This window comes from Elephantulus edwardii, unplaced genomic scaffold (assembly GCF_000299155.1).
Source record: "Elephantulus edwardii isolate Elephantulus edwardi_28Jun2011 unplaced genomic scaffold, EleEdw1.0 scaffold00053, whole genome shotgun sequence".
In the NCBI taxonomy this organism is placed as follows: Eukaryota; Metazoa; Chordata; class Mammalia; order Macroscelidea; family Macroscelididae; genus Elephantulus; species Elephantulus edwardii.
In genome coordinates this window covers 15574565-15591504 of record NW_006399803.1, presented here as the reverse complement: position 1 = coordinate 15591504, position 16940 = coordinate 15574565, and the positions used below count along the sequence as shown (strand labels likewise).

General features: G+C 37.5%; 1 protein-coding gene across 1 annotated transcript in view; it reads right to left on the bottom strand.

Annotated features, from left to right (window-relative positions):
- CLGN (calmegin) overlaps positions 1-16940 on the bottom strand; it is a 74942-nt gene that overhangs the window by 53213 nt on the left and 4789 nt on the right. Inside the window, exons 2-4 of the mRNA XM_006887021.1 lie at positions 13063-13215; positions 1234-1307; positions 60-118 (exon numbers count right to left, since the gene is read on the bottom strand). Of these exons, the coding sequence (XP_006887083.1) occupies positions 60-118; positions 1234-1307; positions 13063-13206 (277 nt within the window). The 5' untranslated portion in view covers positions 13207-13215. The remainder of the gene's footprint in view (positions 1-59; positions 119-1233; positions 1308-13062; positions 13216-16940) is intronic.

The following is a 16940-nucleotide window of genomic DNA, read 5'->3' as shown; positions in this document are numbered from 1 at the left end:
CAAGAGTGCTGACTTCTGGGTCACACTGGTTATGTCTAATGTTTAAATAAATATTTTACCGTCATATATAGAAATCTCTGCATCTGTGTCATCTTTCTTTGCCTTTGATAAGACCCACCTGTAAAGAAAGGTAAAATCAAATGCATGCCATTAAAAAAGAAATCTAGTAATTTATAGATACATGAATATTAGAAGCACAACAAAAGATTACCTAATACTACCTAATAATATTACCGAATATTTATTTTTCTCATTATTTAGAGGCTAAGTAAGAATAGCTATACATATTCTTCAAAGGTAGAGTCAAATAAAATCTGAAATCTTCCATTTGCTAGCTGTATGATCACAGACAAGGCATACTAAACACCAGTCCCGATAGGTACACAAAAAGGAGAGAGTACTTATCTAACTAGTTAGGAGGGTGTCTAGCATAATATGAAGTAAATATTAACTTTAATTCTTTTTACCAATATTTACGATGCTATTGTAACTCAAAATTGTCATGGAAATTGTACTGGTAATGTCCTAGAGAATATACTTTTTTTATATTCAAAATTAACTTACATATTTTCATTGAGCAAACGAATAAATATTTGAATTAAACATGGCTTAGAGAGGTACACCCTCTCCACCAGAGTACTCCTTGGAGGCAAAGATGACAAAGCTTCGTCTCACATACTTTAGGCATGTTGTTAGGGAAGACTAGTCCTTGGAAAGGGACATCCTGCTTTGAAAGTGAAAGAGAGAGAAGACCCTTAAGGACTGACTGCTGCAATGGGCTCAAGTGTGTCAGAGATGTTGAGGACGGTGCAAGGCAAGTCAGAGTTCAAATCTGCTGTTCATAAGGTCACTGAGTTGTATTTGACTTGACGGCACCTAACAACAATATTGACAAAAAGAACTCTTGTTGTGTAGTCTACAGGAAATTTGTGCTGCTAACACCAAGGTGGTTTGAATCCACCAACTGAGTCATGGGAGAATGACAGGCAATCTCCTCCTGTGAGAGTCCTAGCTTGAAAACCCTAGTGGAAAGTCCTTTATGAGTCATTCTGACTTAATGGCAATGAGAAAGACATCATTAACAAAAATATGTTAAGATGCTAGTTTATAATGCCAATAAGTAAAATACTTTTAAAAATTTCATAGTTCCTTAGTAGAGGTAATTTTCATAGGTCAATAACCAATAACTTCAAAAAGCTAATCAAATCAAGGAAAACACTTTCTTGAACTCACCCAGTCAACCTTCCAGAATCAAAGGTTTCTGTAAAATATGCTTCACCTATAGGTTGAGGTGTCTTATATTTAATCTAGAAAATGGATTAAATATAAATTAGATTTTAAAACATCTAAGGTTATTATCTTTTAAAATATTTAAATTAATATAATGAACTAAAATCCGGATGTGCAATGGACAGATAAGTAATGCAGATATTATGAGGCACAGCCTCTGATTTCAATCCTTTGTATTCTAGTAGTGGTAAGACACAAGAAACTATAAGAAACACTATTAGAGATGGTCTTCTGACACATTTGACCTTGCCTTGAAAAAAAGATTTTAACAAATAACATTTGAGGATCAAAATCACTAAAAAAAGGGGTAAAGTACTTCTAATAAAAAGCTCAATAAGTATGTAGGACAGTTAGAAACTACCTCTTCAATATCACACTGAGGTAACAAGAAGACTTAGAAAATTAGGAATCCAGGGGTGAAGGAAAAAAGATGGTATGGAAAGAAAATCTATGATAGGCACTTGTAAGCAGCAAAAACTAATATTTTCTGAATAATTTTTATTTGATGAGTGACGAGTCTCCCTCTGATACCGATGCAGCATTCCTCTCCACGAAGTCTAGCTTCTCAAATATTTTGCTCAGCATACAGATTGAATAGGTAAGAAGACAGAATACAACCCTGACACATTCCCTTCCTAATTTAAACCATGTATCTGTGTTTCATTGATTATGCAAAGGCGTTTGACGGTGTGGATCATAACAAACTGTGGCTGACTCTGAGAAGAATGGGAATCCCAGAACATTTAATTGTGCTAATGAGAAACCTACACTTGGACCAAGAGGCAGTTGTCAGAACAGAGCAAGGTAACACTGCATGGTTCAAAATTGGGAAGGGTGTATGCCAGAGATGTGTCCTGTCTCCATACCTTTTCTACCTGTATGCAGAGCAGATATCCGAGAGGCGGGGCTCTATGAGGAGAATTGTGGCATCAGGATTGGTGGAAGATCTATTATCAATCTGCGTTATGCAGATGACACAACCCTGCTTGCTGAAACTGAGGAGGACCTCATGCACTTGCTGTGAAGGGTCAAGGACTGCAGCCTTCAGTATGGACTGAGGCTCAATGTCAAGAAGACAAAGATTCTCACCACTGGACCAATTGGTAGCTTCAGGATGGATGGCAAAGAGATTGAGATTGTTCACAGCTTCAGTTTGCTCAGCTCCACGGTCAACACTCTTGGCACCAGCAGTCAGGAAATAAAAAAACGTATTGCGATGAGAAAGTCTGCTGTTAGGGACCTATCTAAAGTACTCAAGAGCAACGGTGTCTCTCTGCAGACTAAGATGAGCCTGATACAGGCCATGGTCTTTGTAATCACTTGTTATGCATCAGAGAGTTGGACAGTGACTAGGGAGGACAGAAGGAGAATTGATGCCTTTGAGCTGTGGTGCTGGAGAAGAGTGTTGAATGTACAATGAACTGCCAAGGAAACAAAAAGATTCATCCTGGAGAGGGTTAAACCAAGCAACTCCTTGGAGGCAAGGATTCTGGGGCTTCGTCTGACATACTTTGGGCATGTTGCAAGGAGAGACAGGTCCTTGGAGAGGGGCATCATGCTTGGGAGGATAGAGGGATGGCGCAAGAGGGGAAGACCCTCCATGAGATGGACTGATTGACTGAGGTAATCGGGATGGGTGTGTCAGAGGCAGTGCGATTGGCACAGGATAGAGCAGGGTTTAGGGCTGTTGTACATAGGGTCGCTATGAGTCGCAAACCACTCGACGGCACATAACAACAGCAACAACACTATTCCCTTGCTTGCAGTGTTCCACAATAACCTCTTGGTCTAGTTATTGGTTTCACATGAGCACAATTAAGTGCTCTTGGATTCCCATTCCTCTCAATTTTAGCTATAACTTGTTATGATCCACAGTCAAATGTCTTTGCATAGTCAATAAAGCACAAACAGACGTTCGTCTGGTACTCTTTACTTTCAGCCAAGACCCACCTGATATCAGCAATGGCCAGCTGAGGCCTGGTCTCCTCTTCTTTTTCTTAAAAAAAGCACTAAATTTATTTTTTTCATTTTAATTGTGATTTTAATGACAGCTTACAGAAAAGTCAGAATTTTCATTCATTCACTGTTGCACAGCCTCTTCTAAATCCTGCTGAACTTCAGGCAGTTTTTTATCTATGTACTATTCTAGCCATTTTTCAATTATCTTCAGCAGTATTTTGCTTGCATGTGACATTAATGATATTAATTCAATAGTTTCCACACTCTGCTGGATCACCCTTCTTGGGAATGGGATCAAATACGGACCTCTTCAAATCCATTGGCCAGAGAGCTGACCTCCAAATCTTCCTCAAATCCAAATGAGCGCATCCAAGGCTGTATTTGTTAGTTAAAACAAGTCAGTGGTATCCCATAGATTCCAAGGGAATCTTATTTTTTTTACCAGTGCCTTCAATGCAGCTTCCACTGTCTTCTTCATTACCACTCGTTCCTACTCATTATAGTACTTCCTAAAATTTTTCAGTGTCAGTTCTTTGTGGTACAGTGATTCTGTGTACTCCCCCATCTTCTTCTGATGCTTTCTAGGTCATTCAATATAATGTTCATAGCATTTTTTAAATATTACAACTCAAGGCTTAAAACTGTTTTTTAGCTTTTTCAGCTTAAGAAATACAGGGCAAGTTCTTTCCTTTTATTGTCAAATCTCAGCTCTCTGCAAATTCCATTACAATACTTTATTTTGTCTTCTTGAGCTGCCCTTTCTTTTCAACTCTTTTACTTCTGGATGGTTTTTTACCCCCTTTGTTCAGCTTCTCGATGCTCTAGTGCAATTTTTAGTCTCTTTTGACATACATTTCAGTTTTTTCTTTCTCTTCTGTCTTTGTAATGACCTTTTGCTTTCTTCACAGATGGTATCATTTGATATTCTCCCACAACTCATCTAGTCTTCAATCAGTGGTGTTTATTGCTTCAAACCTTTTAAGATTATTTTGAAATTCAGATGGAATGTATTCATGATCATATTTTGGTTGTCATGCACTTATTTTCTTTTTCTTCAGCGTCAATTTAAACTTGCACATGAGAAACTGATGATCTGACCCACAGTTGGCTTCTGGCTGAGTTGTGACTACTGATATTGAGGTTCTCCAATGATGCCTTCAACAGATGTAGTCAATCTGATTCCTATGCAGCCCATCAGGTAATATCTATGTCTAAAGTCGCTATTTTTGTGTTTTCAAAAAGGTTAACAGTTTTAGTTTACTTGGTTCCTCAGTCAACACTCTTGGTAACAGCAGCCAGGAAATCAAGCAACAAATTGCATTGGGAAAGTCATCTGTGAGGGACCTCTCAAGAGTAATGAAGAGCAACGACATCAGGCTGGAGACTAAGGTGCGCCTGATCCGGGCTATAGTCTTCACAATTACGTGCTACGCATCAGAGAGTTGGACAGTGAAGAGGGATGATAGAGAATTGATGCCTTTAAGCTGTGGTGCTGGAGAAGAGTGTTGAATATACCATGGACTGCTAGGAGAACAGGTTTGTCCTGGAGAAGGTGAAGCTGGAATGCTCCCTGGAGTCAAGCATTCTGAAGCTTCGTCTGGCATACTCTGAGCATGTTGCAAGGAGGGACTGGTCCTGGAAGAGGGACATCATATCTCGCAGAGTGGAGGGACAGTGCAGGAAAGGAAGACCTTTGATGAGATAGATCAATTCTGTGACTGGAGTGGTGGGAATGAGTGCATTGCAGATGGCGAGGTTAGTACAGGACAGAACAGCATTTAGGGCTCTTGTAAACAGGGTCACTATGAGTCGCAAGCAACTCAATGGCACATAACAACAACATTGGAAATTAATAAATCATTGGAAATAAAAATTTGATCATTCTATTTCCAGCCTCCTTTCTCTGACCATGCCCATATTTTTCAACTACTATCCCCTCTTCACTGCTTCCAACCTTTGCATCCCAGACACCAATTATCATTAATGCATTCTGACTGCACGTTTGGTCAATTTCAGACTGTTAAGATTTGGTCAAAATTCTCAATTTCTTCCTCCTGGGCTCTAGATGCAGGAGCATATACCTGAATAACAGTCATATTAATGGATCTTCCCTATACACATATGGATAATATCCTATCACTCACAACACTGTATTTCAGGATCACACTTGAACCTTACCTTTTAACTATGAATGCAACAATCATTCTTCTGTTTTTTATTCCCAGCATAGTATACCATATGATTATCTGATTCAAAGTGGCCAAAGCTAGTCCACCTTGTCTTACTAATGCCTAATATGTTGATGTTCATGCATTCACTTTATTCATAATTTCCAGTTTTCCAGCATTCAAGCTATGTATAATCCATGTTCCACTTACTAAAGATTGTTTGCCATTATTTTTCTCATTATGGATGACATTCAATTTGGGCTCTACCACTACTACTATAACTAGCCACATTTCTCTACTGTTCATAGGGTTTTCAGAAGCCTGTTATTTTAAGAGGTGGATGGTCAATCCTGCCTTGCTAGTCTGTCTTAATCTGGGAGCTTTACTAAAATCTATCCACCATGAGTAACCCTTGTGGCATTTGGCACACCAATGGTGTGGCATTTGACACACAAGTGGTTCAGCTTCCAGTACCACAGAAACCCACACAAGGTATCTCAATATAGCAAACTGACAGACGAATGCTGTACAACTTAGAACAATGTTCTCCTCAAACACAACAAACTGGCAATCAGGTGCATCAATAACCTGCATTTTGCAGACAGTAAAACCTTGCGTCCTGAAAGTGAGGATTTGAAGCACTTGTTGTAGATAATCAAAATAATACAGCCTTCAATATGGATTGCACCTCAATGTCAAGAAAACAAAGATTATTATCACTGGACCAACAAGCAACCTCATGATAGAGAAAAGATTGAAGCTGTCAACAACTTTATCTTGCCTGGATCCATAATACCCTTAGTGCCAACAGTGAGAAAATCAGGAGATATATTGTACTGGGAAAGTTTGCAGTTAGAGACCTCTCTAAATTATTGAGAAGTAATGGTATCAATTTGAGAACTAATGTGCATCTGACTCAGGCCATGGTCTTACTCATCTCTTGCTATTCATCTGAGAGCTAAACAATAAATAAGGATGACAGAAGAATTTTTGATGCCTTTGAACTGTGGTGTTGGAGAATAATGCTGAACATCTCATGCACTGCCAAAAGAACAAACAAATATGTGTTGGAGAGGGTGCATCTAGAGTGCTCTTTGAAGGCAAAGATGATGAGGCTTCACCTCACATACTTGGGGCATGTTGCTAGGAGGGGCTATTCCTTGGAGAGAGCCATTATTCTTTAAAAGGTAGAGGGTCAGAGAAGGAGAAGGCAGCTTTTGACAAAGTGGACTGACATGGTGACTGCCACAATGGGCTCTTGGTGTGTGAGGACGGCATAGGATAGGAGAGGGTTCCAATCTGTTGCTTTCAGACTCACTATGGGTTAAACTCAACTCAATGGAACATAATCACAACAACTAACAACTTTTTACATGGCAAGTAATGCAAGAATTATGTAAATGCCTATGGGCTATGATGATGGTGGTGCTGGTGGTGGCTATGGTTCCTTTAATTATCAATACTTCTCTAAAGAAAGTATTACTATCCTTCCATTTTACACATGATGCAACTGTGGCCGACAGGCAAAAGAACTTGCCTACTAAGACATTTTAGGAATTAAAAATTAACCCAGATTGTCTAGCTCCAAATTTTATACACACAACCACTGGACTACAATATTATGTACTACAGGGTTGGCTAGAAGATTATCTTGACAATCCGAATTGATGATGAATGAAGATTTTCTTAAAAGGATAGATCAATCCAGTTCTTTCGGAATTGGGCTTTTTTCCCAGAAAAGTATGCAGAAATTTTTTTTTTCATCTCACTTTACTCACCCATCCTGATAAAGCAACATTCCCTGTTTCTTTTAAGAGAGAACAATAATAGTTAATAAAACTTCACATAGCTAACATATGGGATTTTGTTCTGTTAAGCTGGAATCAACTCATAGCTTTTCAGCTTCTCCTATGGCAGATTTGGAGAGACTTTAAATCGCACAGGAGGAAATTGTCCATCTTTCCCCTATAGAGCAGCTGGTGGATTTGAACTGTTCGCCTTTTTGTTGGCAGTACAGTTTCTTACCACTAAGCCACAAAGTATAATGGTAAAGAGGTACACGGCCAACCCAAAGATAGATGGTTCACATCCATGAGCTGTTCTGCAAGAGAATGGGCCTATCTCCTTCCAAGCAATTTATTGCCTCTGAAAATTCAATGGAGAGTCAGTTATGGGTTAGTTACAACTTGATGGTACATAAGAGTTAGAAGTCACCAGAGATCCCTAATTACCTACTGACAGGATCAAAATTCACCTAACAAAATTGCCAATCTTCTACAAAGTTTAATGAATTATAAAACTACTGCTCTCTGTATTTTTATGACTTGGTAAATTGTAGTTGTATTTTTCTCTTCTATTTTCTATTTTATGTCTAGATTATGTGCCTTATTACTATAAAATTAAACTGTAAACAAAACAAAAATTCATTGTTATTGAGTCTGAACTGATTCAAACTGACCCTCCAGTAGGTTTCCAAGACTGTAAATAGAATGAGAGGAGACTGTCCATCTTTTTACCTCACAGTGGCCAGTAGATTTGAACCTTGGGAGAGAGATGGCCTTTGGGTTAGCAGTGCAACTCCCTCAAAGTACCAAATAGCATTCTTTCTGGCTTTTAAATCATCTAACCCAATTTTGATGTTTAAAGTGTTATTGGTTTTGGCAGGTGGAATGGGTTGATTCTAACTCAGAGATTCTAAATACAATAAAACGAAAGATATCTAGTCTTGTGCCATCCTCAGAATCCATGATATGTCTGAGCTACCACTATTGTAGCTATTGTATAAATCCATTTCACTGGGGATCTTCCTCTTTTTGGCTGACCTTCAACTTTACCTAAGATGTTGTCTGTCTCTAAGAAATGGCTCTTCATAACATGTCCAAAGTTTGAGGGACAGAGTCTCATCATCTTTGCTTCCAAATGTTTTCTCGCAGCACATTTCCACAGACAGTTGTGTTCATTCTTCTAGAAGTTAACAGTATATTCCTTTTTTTTTTTCTGTCAACACCTAATTCAAAGGCATCATGCATATGAGCCTGGAAATAATATTATTTAGGTCAGGTATACCGCAATACTCAAAGTGAAATACTTGATTTTTAAGTTCTCTTTTGCAGCAGATGCAATACATCATTTGACTACGTCATTGCTTCATTCCTTCCATTTTGGTTGATAGTAGACTTAAGTAAAATTCAATTCCTTGACAATTTCAATATTTTCTCCATTTATCATGATACTGTTTACTGGTCTAGTTGTGAGAAACATTGGGTTTTTTATGTTGAGGTGTAATCCATACTAATGTCTGGTCTTTGATCTGCATCAGGAAATAGTTTATACTCTCTTCATTATAAATAGCAATGTAGTACCATTTTCACACTGCAGATTGTTAAAGAGTCTTTCTCTAATCCTGATGATAGGCTCTTCACCAGGGAGTACATGTTCTCAGACTTTTTGTATCATATACAGACTGAACATGAACAGTCAAAGAATACAATCCTGGTACATACTTTTATTTTAAGTCACATACTATTCCCCTGTTTTGTTCAAACTATTGCCTCTTACTCTTTGTGGAGGTAATAATAATGAAACTTCCTCTTACATACTTTGAGTATCTTGTCAGAAAGCCAGTCCCTGGGAAAAAAGACTTCATGCTGGGAAAGGCTGAGAGTCAGTGAAAGAGAGGAAGACTACAATGAAAGGGACAGATATAGTGACCACAACAATGAACTCAAGCATGCCTGAGATCATGATGATAGAGTAGCACAGGCGAAGGTTTTATCTGTTATTCACAGGGTCAGGATGGATCAGTCGACTCGAGGGCACATAACAAAAACAATTATGTGAAAGTTCCACAGTTAAGTGTACTGAATTTTCATTCTTTACAATGTTAACTATGTTTGTTATGAGCCACAAGGCTGAATCCCTCTGGCATGGTCAGTATCTTTTTTATTTCCTCTGCTTTTAGTCAAGATCCACCTGATAACAGAAATTACATCCATTATAGCACATCTTCTAAATCTGGTCTGAATTTTTGAAAGTTCCCTCCCAGTATACTGCTGCAACTACTTTTTAATCATTTTTAAGTAATATTTTACTTGAGCATATTATGTATTTCCACATTCTGTTGAATCACCTTTCTTTGGAATAAGTACAAATAAGAGATTACTTTTGATAAGTTAACTATGTAGCTATGTTCCAAATTTCTTGGCATAGACAGGTAAGAAGTAAGCACTTCTTATGTTCCATTTGTCTGTCAAAACACATCAGTTGGTATTCTGTCAACTCCTGCAGGACATAAAGTAGGAAGTCAGAGAAGAGGATAGTCCTCAGTAAGACTGACTGACTTAATGGCTTTACCAATGAGGCTCCAACACAGCAAGGTTTGTGAGGGTGGTGCAGTATTTAGTCCTGGACAAGATGAACTGCAGTCAACTCAACAACTCATGAAAACAACAACAACAAAGCACAGTCTCACTATCAAAAAATTTTCTGATTATCATATTATTAGTTGTGAATATTCTTCAATGTGAAGGCACTTATGGTATCTTGTAGCATACAGAATTCTCTCTGCCAGACTTCTACTAGATACAACTTCAAACACACATCTTAAAATGCTAAGACAGAAACTAGGGTCAATATTCTCAAATTCATTATCCTTGTTAACAATTAGACACTGCTGACTTTCCTTCTAGAGTAACTTCCAATTATTTTTTCATTCATGTGAAAACAGCTGGTAGTGTCATAAATAAAACCTTCTCTTAGCTAAAATACTTAGTCTCTTCTTAACCAGTTATAAAGAGTCCCTCGTTGGTGCAAAGGGTTAACATGTTTGACTGATAGTGAAAGGTTAAAAGTTCAAGTCCAACTAAGTCTTCTCAGCAGTTTGGCCCTTCTTTAGAAATCCAGAAATACCATTTGATCCAGCAATCCCACTACTAGGTATATATCCCAAAGAACTAATACCTATGATGCCAATTAACATACCCACCTCCATGTTTATTGCAACATTATTTATAACAGCAAAGTTACAAAAAAGCCTAAGCATTCATCAGTGGATGAATGGCTAAGAAACTATAATATATTCACACAATGGAGTATTAATGCATCACTAAAAAGTGATCAAGAACTTGTGAAATGCTGCATGTATGGATGGCTCTAGAACAAATTATGCTATGTGACATATGCCAGCCACAGAGACAATTATGTATAAGGCAATTGTTACAAAAACTAAGGGAAGGTTTACACACAAAATCAATCCTGGGGGAATAATAGTGTTGAGAAAGGAGAGCAAGAGAAGTAAAAATTATTAAGTAGATAAATTAGGTGATGAGAAAGGCAACAGACAATAATGGGTTGATGAGGCATCATAATTACATTAATCAATAATGATTAATGTTATAGAACAAATGTTTTATCAGTGTATGAAAACCCAATATGATTTCTAAATCTTCACACAATAAAAAGCTTTTTAGAAAAACAATAGATTTACACGGTACAAAAGTAAATAAATAAAAAGTGCTTTTGAAGGAAGACCTGCTAATCTACTTCCAAAAACTCAACTGCTAAAACCATGCCTTACAGAGCACGGTTCTACTAAGACACACACGGCATTCTACGCATCACAGTCAACATGGCAATGGGTTTTAATCAGCTGAACTTCTATTTTGATACTACAAACTTCCCAACATATTTTTTCATTGAGATTTTAATCCAAGTTTATAAAGAACATGGATTTCCAATCCTTCATTGTTACATATTTTCATCCCTGCCTCCCCTCCCCTCCAGTTCGCTTTTTTCTTTGGGGAAAAAAAGTTCTTTCATTGTTATACAATACCCCCCAGACCACTTTACTACACAGTTCTTTTTCTGGACTCTAGTCTTACCAATAACACCTAAGCATAGATTCCTTTTATACAGTTCTCTCCCTTATCTGTTTCAACGTCATGCACATCATTTATCCCCTCTTTTCTTAGTTTTTCCCCAACCCCCCTGTTTTATAACAGTGGCATTATGCAGTATTTATCTTTTTGTGAATGAGTTATTTCACTCAGCATAATATCCTGCAGGGTCATCCATTTTGTATAATATTTCATCAATTCTTTGTTTTTCAATGATATTCCATTGTGTAAATATAGCACAGCTTCTCTATCCATTCATTTGTTGAGAACTTGGGTTGTTTCCAACTTTTTGCTATCATGAACAAAGCAGCAATAAACATGAGTGTGTATATATCTGCTTGGGTGGCAGTTCTGGTTTCTTTAGGGTATATTCCCAGTAGTGGGATTGCTGGGTCAAATGGTATTTCTATTTCTAACTGTTTGAAAAAGTGCCATACTGCCTTCCATAGTGGTTACACCATTTTACACTTCCACCAACAGGGAATAGGGGTTCCAGGTTCTCCACAACTTCACCAGCATTTGTTGTTTGCTGCTCTGTTGAATTTTGCTATTCTTACTGGGGTGAGATGGTATCTCATACTTGTTTTGACCAACATAGTTTTGTAATAAAACTACACTAAATGTCATGCACAAAAATAAGAATTTTTGTAGTATCTGGACAAACTAAAAAAACATAACAATAAGATAGTTAGGGGAAAACAATATTGTTCTACTTAGAAAACTGCATGGTTTAAAATTTAAAAGGGAGTGTGTAAGGACTGTTTTCTCTCTATGTACCTATTTAATCTATATGCTGAGCAAATTATTCAAGAAGATGGAGAAGGAATGTGGCATCAGGAATGAGGGGGACTCATCAATAACTAGTGTTATGCAGATGACACAATCTTCTTACTGAAAGCGAAGAGGGTTTGAAGCATTTGTTGATTAAAGAATGCAGCCCTTGTGATGGATCACATCTCAATGTCAAGAAAACAAAAATCCTTAGCACTGGCCCGATAGACAACCTCATGATGGGTGGAGAAAAATTTGAAACTGTCAACTGTCAGCTTCATCTTACTTGGATCCACAATTAACATCCTTGGTATAAGCAGTCAGGAAATAAGGAGATGCACTGCACTGGGAAAATCTGCCGTTAGAAACCTCTCCAAATTACTGAGGAGTAATGATGTCAGTTTGAGGATGAAGGTGCATCTGTTTCAGGCCATGGTCTTTCTGATTACTTGCTATGCATCTGAGAACCAGACAATGAATAAGGATAACAGAAGAAGAACTGATGCCTCTGAACTGCAGCTAAAGAAGAGCTCTGAACATCAATGGACAGCCAAAAGGATAAAAAGATATGTCAGGGAGGGTGTAGCCAGAATGTTCTCTGGAGGTAAAAATGATAGTCTTTGCTTCACATACTTTGGGCATGATGCTAGGAGGGGTATTCCTTAGAGAAGGCCATGATGCTGGGAAGGGTGAAGGGTTGGCAAAGGAGAGGAAGACCACAGACCAGGTAGATTGACACAGTGACTGCCGAAATGGGCTCTAGTATGTCAGGAAGTGTGAGGATAGTACAGGATGGGACAGAGTTCAGATCTGTTGTTTGTAGGATTGCTATGAGTCATACTCAACTCAACAGCACCTAACAACAACTATCAACATTTCGAAAACAAAAATTATTAGAACTGTAATAAATCTTAAGAAGGTAGTTATGCCTGTATATCATATATAGTAATCATTTATAATTTGTTTCTCAGGAATCTTACCTTTGAAGAAAGTTCATTTTCATCAATATCAATCTCTTCTGAATTTTCATCAAAATCTTCCATCTCAGCACCATCATCCATAAATTCTGCATTAACTGAGATGAGCAGAAGACCCAAACATAGCCTAAAGCCTTGAAAATGCATATTGATTATCTGTGAAATTAAGAGTAGACAGTAAAAATAAAGTTCTGATAAATTCATATAAATGTATCTTAAAATAACTTACTCTTAAGCTCCTATATTTTAAGGTGGCCTTTAAAGCAAATAACAAAATTACATGAACTATGTTTTAAACAAGTGAAAATAAAAGTTTCACATCTAAACAGAAACAAATTCTATAGTTGTAGGCCTCAAGTAATATGAAATATATATATACATATGCCATTGCCATGGATTAAATTGTGTACTAAAAAAAGTTATGTCAAAATACCAACTTCTGGTACTTATGAATGTGAGTGACTCTGTTTAGGAAGAAGGCTTCTGAAGATGTTACTAATTAAGATGAGGTCATACAAAGAACAGGATACGTCCTAATCTAGTAAAATGAAAAGAGATATAGAGTAGGGAAAAAATATGTGATCAGAGTCACAGAGCTACTACCAAATGTTGGGGGAAAGAAGATCTAGAATCTTCAGAGACAGCATGGTCCTGCCAACATGCTGAACTCAGCCACACAACTTTCAAAACTGTGAGATAAATTCTATTTTTCTGAGCAGCTCAATTGGTGGCATTTTGTTATAATAGCTCTAGGAGACAAAGGAAGCTAAAGGGGAAACCCTCAAATTTAACATAAGCTATTGCTGAGAATCACTACTAAATAGTAATTTGATCAGGTGGCTAACTATAGAGAAAGCAATGCATCATTCTTACACTATGATTACTCAAGATGTTTCTCTCTATATAAATACTTCAAAATTTGTGTTCCTTATGACTTATCAAGTATCTCTTGACAGAAACACATGATTTATATAATTACATCCTTCACTCAACAGTGGCTAACATCAATTATCTCCATTAGTACATTAAATATGCAAATTTATTTCTTTCTGTTTATGTTAGAAAGCAGTGCTACAATCCCAAAAGCAGGTGCAGATCAAATCCACCAGCTGTTCCACAGGAGAAGGATGGGCAATCTTCTCCTGCAGTGATTTACTGCCTCTGAAAACTCACTGTGGGGGTCAGCTATGGATTGGTTCCAGCCTGACAGGAAAACAACATGTACTTTAAGTACACAGTAAATATAGGCACTGAGAAAATGTTGCACTTTTAGATGTTAACAAAGTGGCTGGTCATTCAGGTGGTCCAGAAAATAGATGCATTACTTTTTAATAAAATTATACTGATATGAAAATTGAGAGAATAAAATATGAAAGAACTCTTAGACCATCAAGAACAGGTCTATAGTACATTCAAAATGAGATAGTGCTTTACATCTCCCAGAATAACTATAATTAAAAAGAACTGAATCACAAAATGCTGAGAAGATGTGAAGACATTAGAACCGATATACAACATGAGAATATGAAATTTTGTGACAGATTTGGAAAACAGATGACAGTTGTTTAAACACCCTCGCCTACCTACATATCCAAAAGAAAAACCAAAAACATAAAACTACCAAAGCCACTGCTGTCAAGTCAACTTCAACTCATAGGGACTCGATAAGATGCAAAACTGCCCCAAACAGTTTTACTAATTTAGTCAAAAGAACCAGCTAATTTAATCCCTACATCTGAAAATATATATGACAGGAATTATTATTATAACTTTTCAAAAGGAAATTTGGAACATTTAAAAAACTTGCTCAAAGGCATGTAACTGCAAATGTGATGAGTGTAATTAGAATCCAGAACTTTTCTTCTATGTTCCATGTTCTCTTTCTTCACTGCTTTATTATATGCTTGTTAAAAAATAACACAAAAAAATCCACAAAATTCGTAACAAGGTATGTTTATAAACATTTTAGAAATTTTCAAGATTTAGGCCAATAGTAGTAGAAGTGTATTAGTATATAGATATTTTCTCAACAACAGCCATACCATTACACTTCTTTTGTTGATATGTGCTATGGAGTTGGAACCAACTCATAGCCAAACCTCTAGCAGGTTTTCAGAGGCTATAAATCCTAAGGGAGGAGAATGCCCATTTTCTTCTGTGGAGAAGCTGGTGGATTCAAACCATATGCCTTTGGACTGATGTGTAATTCTTTACCACTAGGCCATCAGAGCTTCCTCCTATCGTACTGTTGTTGTTGTATACTGTAGAGTCAGAACCGACCCATAGCTGACCCTCCTGCCTACCCCTGCCCCAACAAGGGGACAGTGCTATACCCTATTTCCTTTTTAATTAGGCATGACTATGTGACTGTTAGAAGGCGCTCTGGTGGCCTAGTGGCAAGAAGCTACAGTGCAATCCTGAAGGGAGGCAGTTCAAGGCCTCTCCTAGCTGCTCCATGGAAGAAGATGGGCAATGTCCTCCTGTATCATCAACTGCTTCTGACAACCAACTGGAGGGTTAGCTATGAGTCAGTTCCACTGTACAGTACACAATAACAACAAAATGTGACTGTTATAGCCAATAAAATGTAAAAAGATTATAAAAAACTTTCCATGATCTTTCCTCCCAACTTCTAGTTTGATGCAGGCAATTTTGAGAGCTAATGCTGAAGTGAAGAGAGTGGAATTACAAGTTAGGAAGAGGCTAGGACCCTCAATAACTACTCAGAGGATTGTCCTCCACTTATTAGGAACATTAGAAACCGCTGTGTTAAGCCTCTGAGTCTTAAATTTTCTATCTGATCAGCTAGCATTCTCTTAACTTATACTGTTAACCAAATCTGGATTCTGTCATAAAGCAGCAAGATGTATCTTTCTAAATAGAAACACCTTCCCACTTTCTTCCAAGAAATTCAAGGATGGTGTGACAGGGAATAATAAAATTCATCATCCAGTAATTAATTGAAAAAATTTATAATTTTCAATTATGTGCCAGACACTGCTTATAGTAACTGGCAAGACTGAACAAATAGTCTCAGAGAGTTTAAGGGCACAGGACATAAGTCAGATGTAAACAAACATTCCAGGTATAATATGTAAACTACAGTAAGTGAAAGAAGCCAAGAAAGTTAGACAATCACTGGGAAGCTGAGTTTACATTAATAAAGGAAACTTTAGGATCATCCTCTTTGAGAAGGCAACATTTTAAGTGAAATACGAAGGATACCAAAAACCTAATTTACTACTGTTGAGCAATCAGGACTCATATAGTGATCCTGCAAGATGTACAGAACAGCTCCTTTCTGTTTCCCAGGGTGTATGTACATCTTTATGGAAGCACACTGCCTCATCTTTCTCAAGAGGATCTTGAGAAATCCCCAATCTACCATCAGGGCTCCTATGTGAAGGATAAACAGAATTCATTCCTTTGTACAAAGGGTAGAGGCAAAAGCAACATCATTTGATGAAGGAAGTAAAAGGAAGAAAGTAAAGTAAAAAAGAAAAAGGATGGCTGTTTATGAGTATTTGTGATTTTCAAGGCATCTTAACTTCAATCTTTATAGGGCTCTAAGGAGCCTGTAACCATGGTGGCACCATGGGTAAGCATTTGGTTGCCAACAAAATGATCAGTGCTTGGAAACTACCAGATGCTTCCCTGAGAAGACGCAAAGCCTTAGAAAGCCCATGGGCAGATCTATTCAGGCCTACAGGGTTGCTACAAATCAGTTTTCGTTTTGGATATTTTATGAGCATGTGTTATTACAGTTGCTGTTAGGTGCCATCCAGTTGACTACAAGCCTGAGCAACCCTAAGAACAACAGATCTCCGGCGCTGGCTGAAAATCGCCTGTGACTTCATCCATAGCCACTGGTGAGAGTCAGC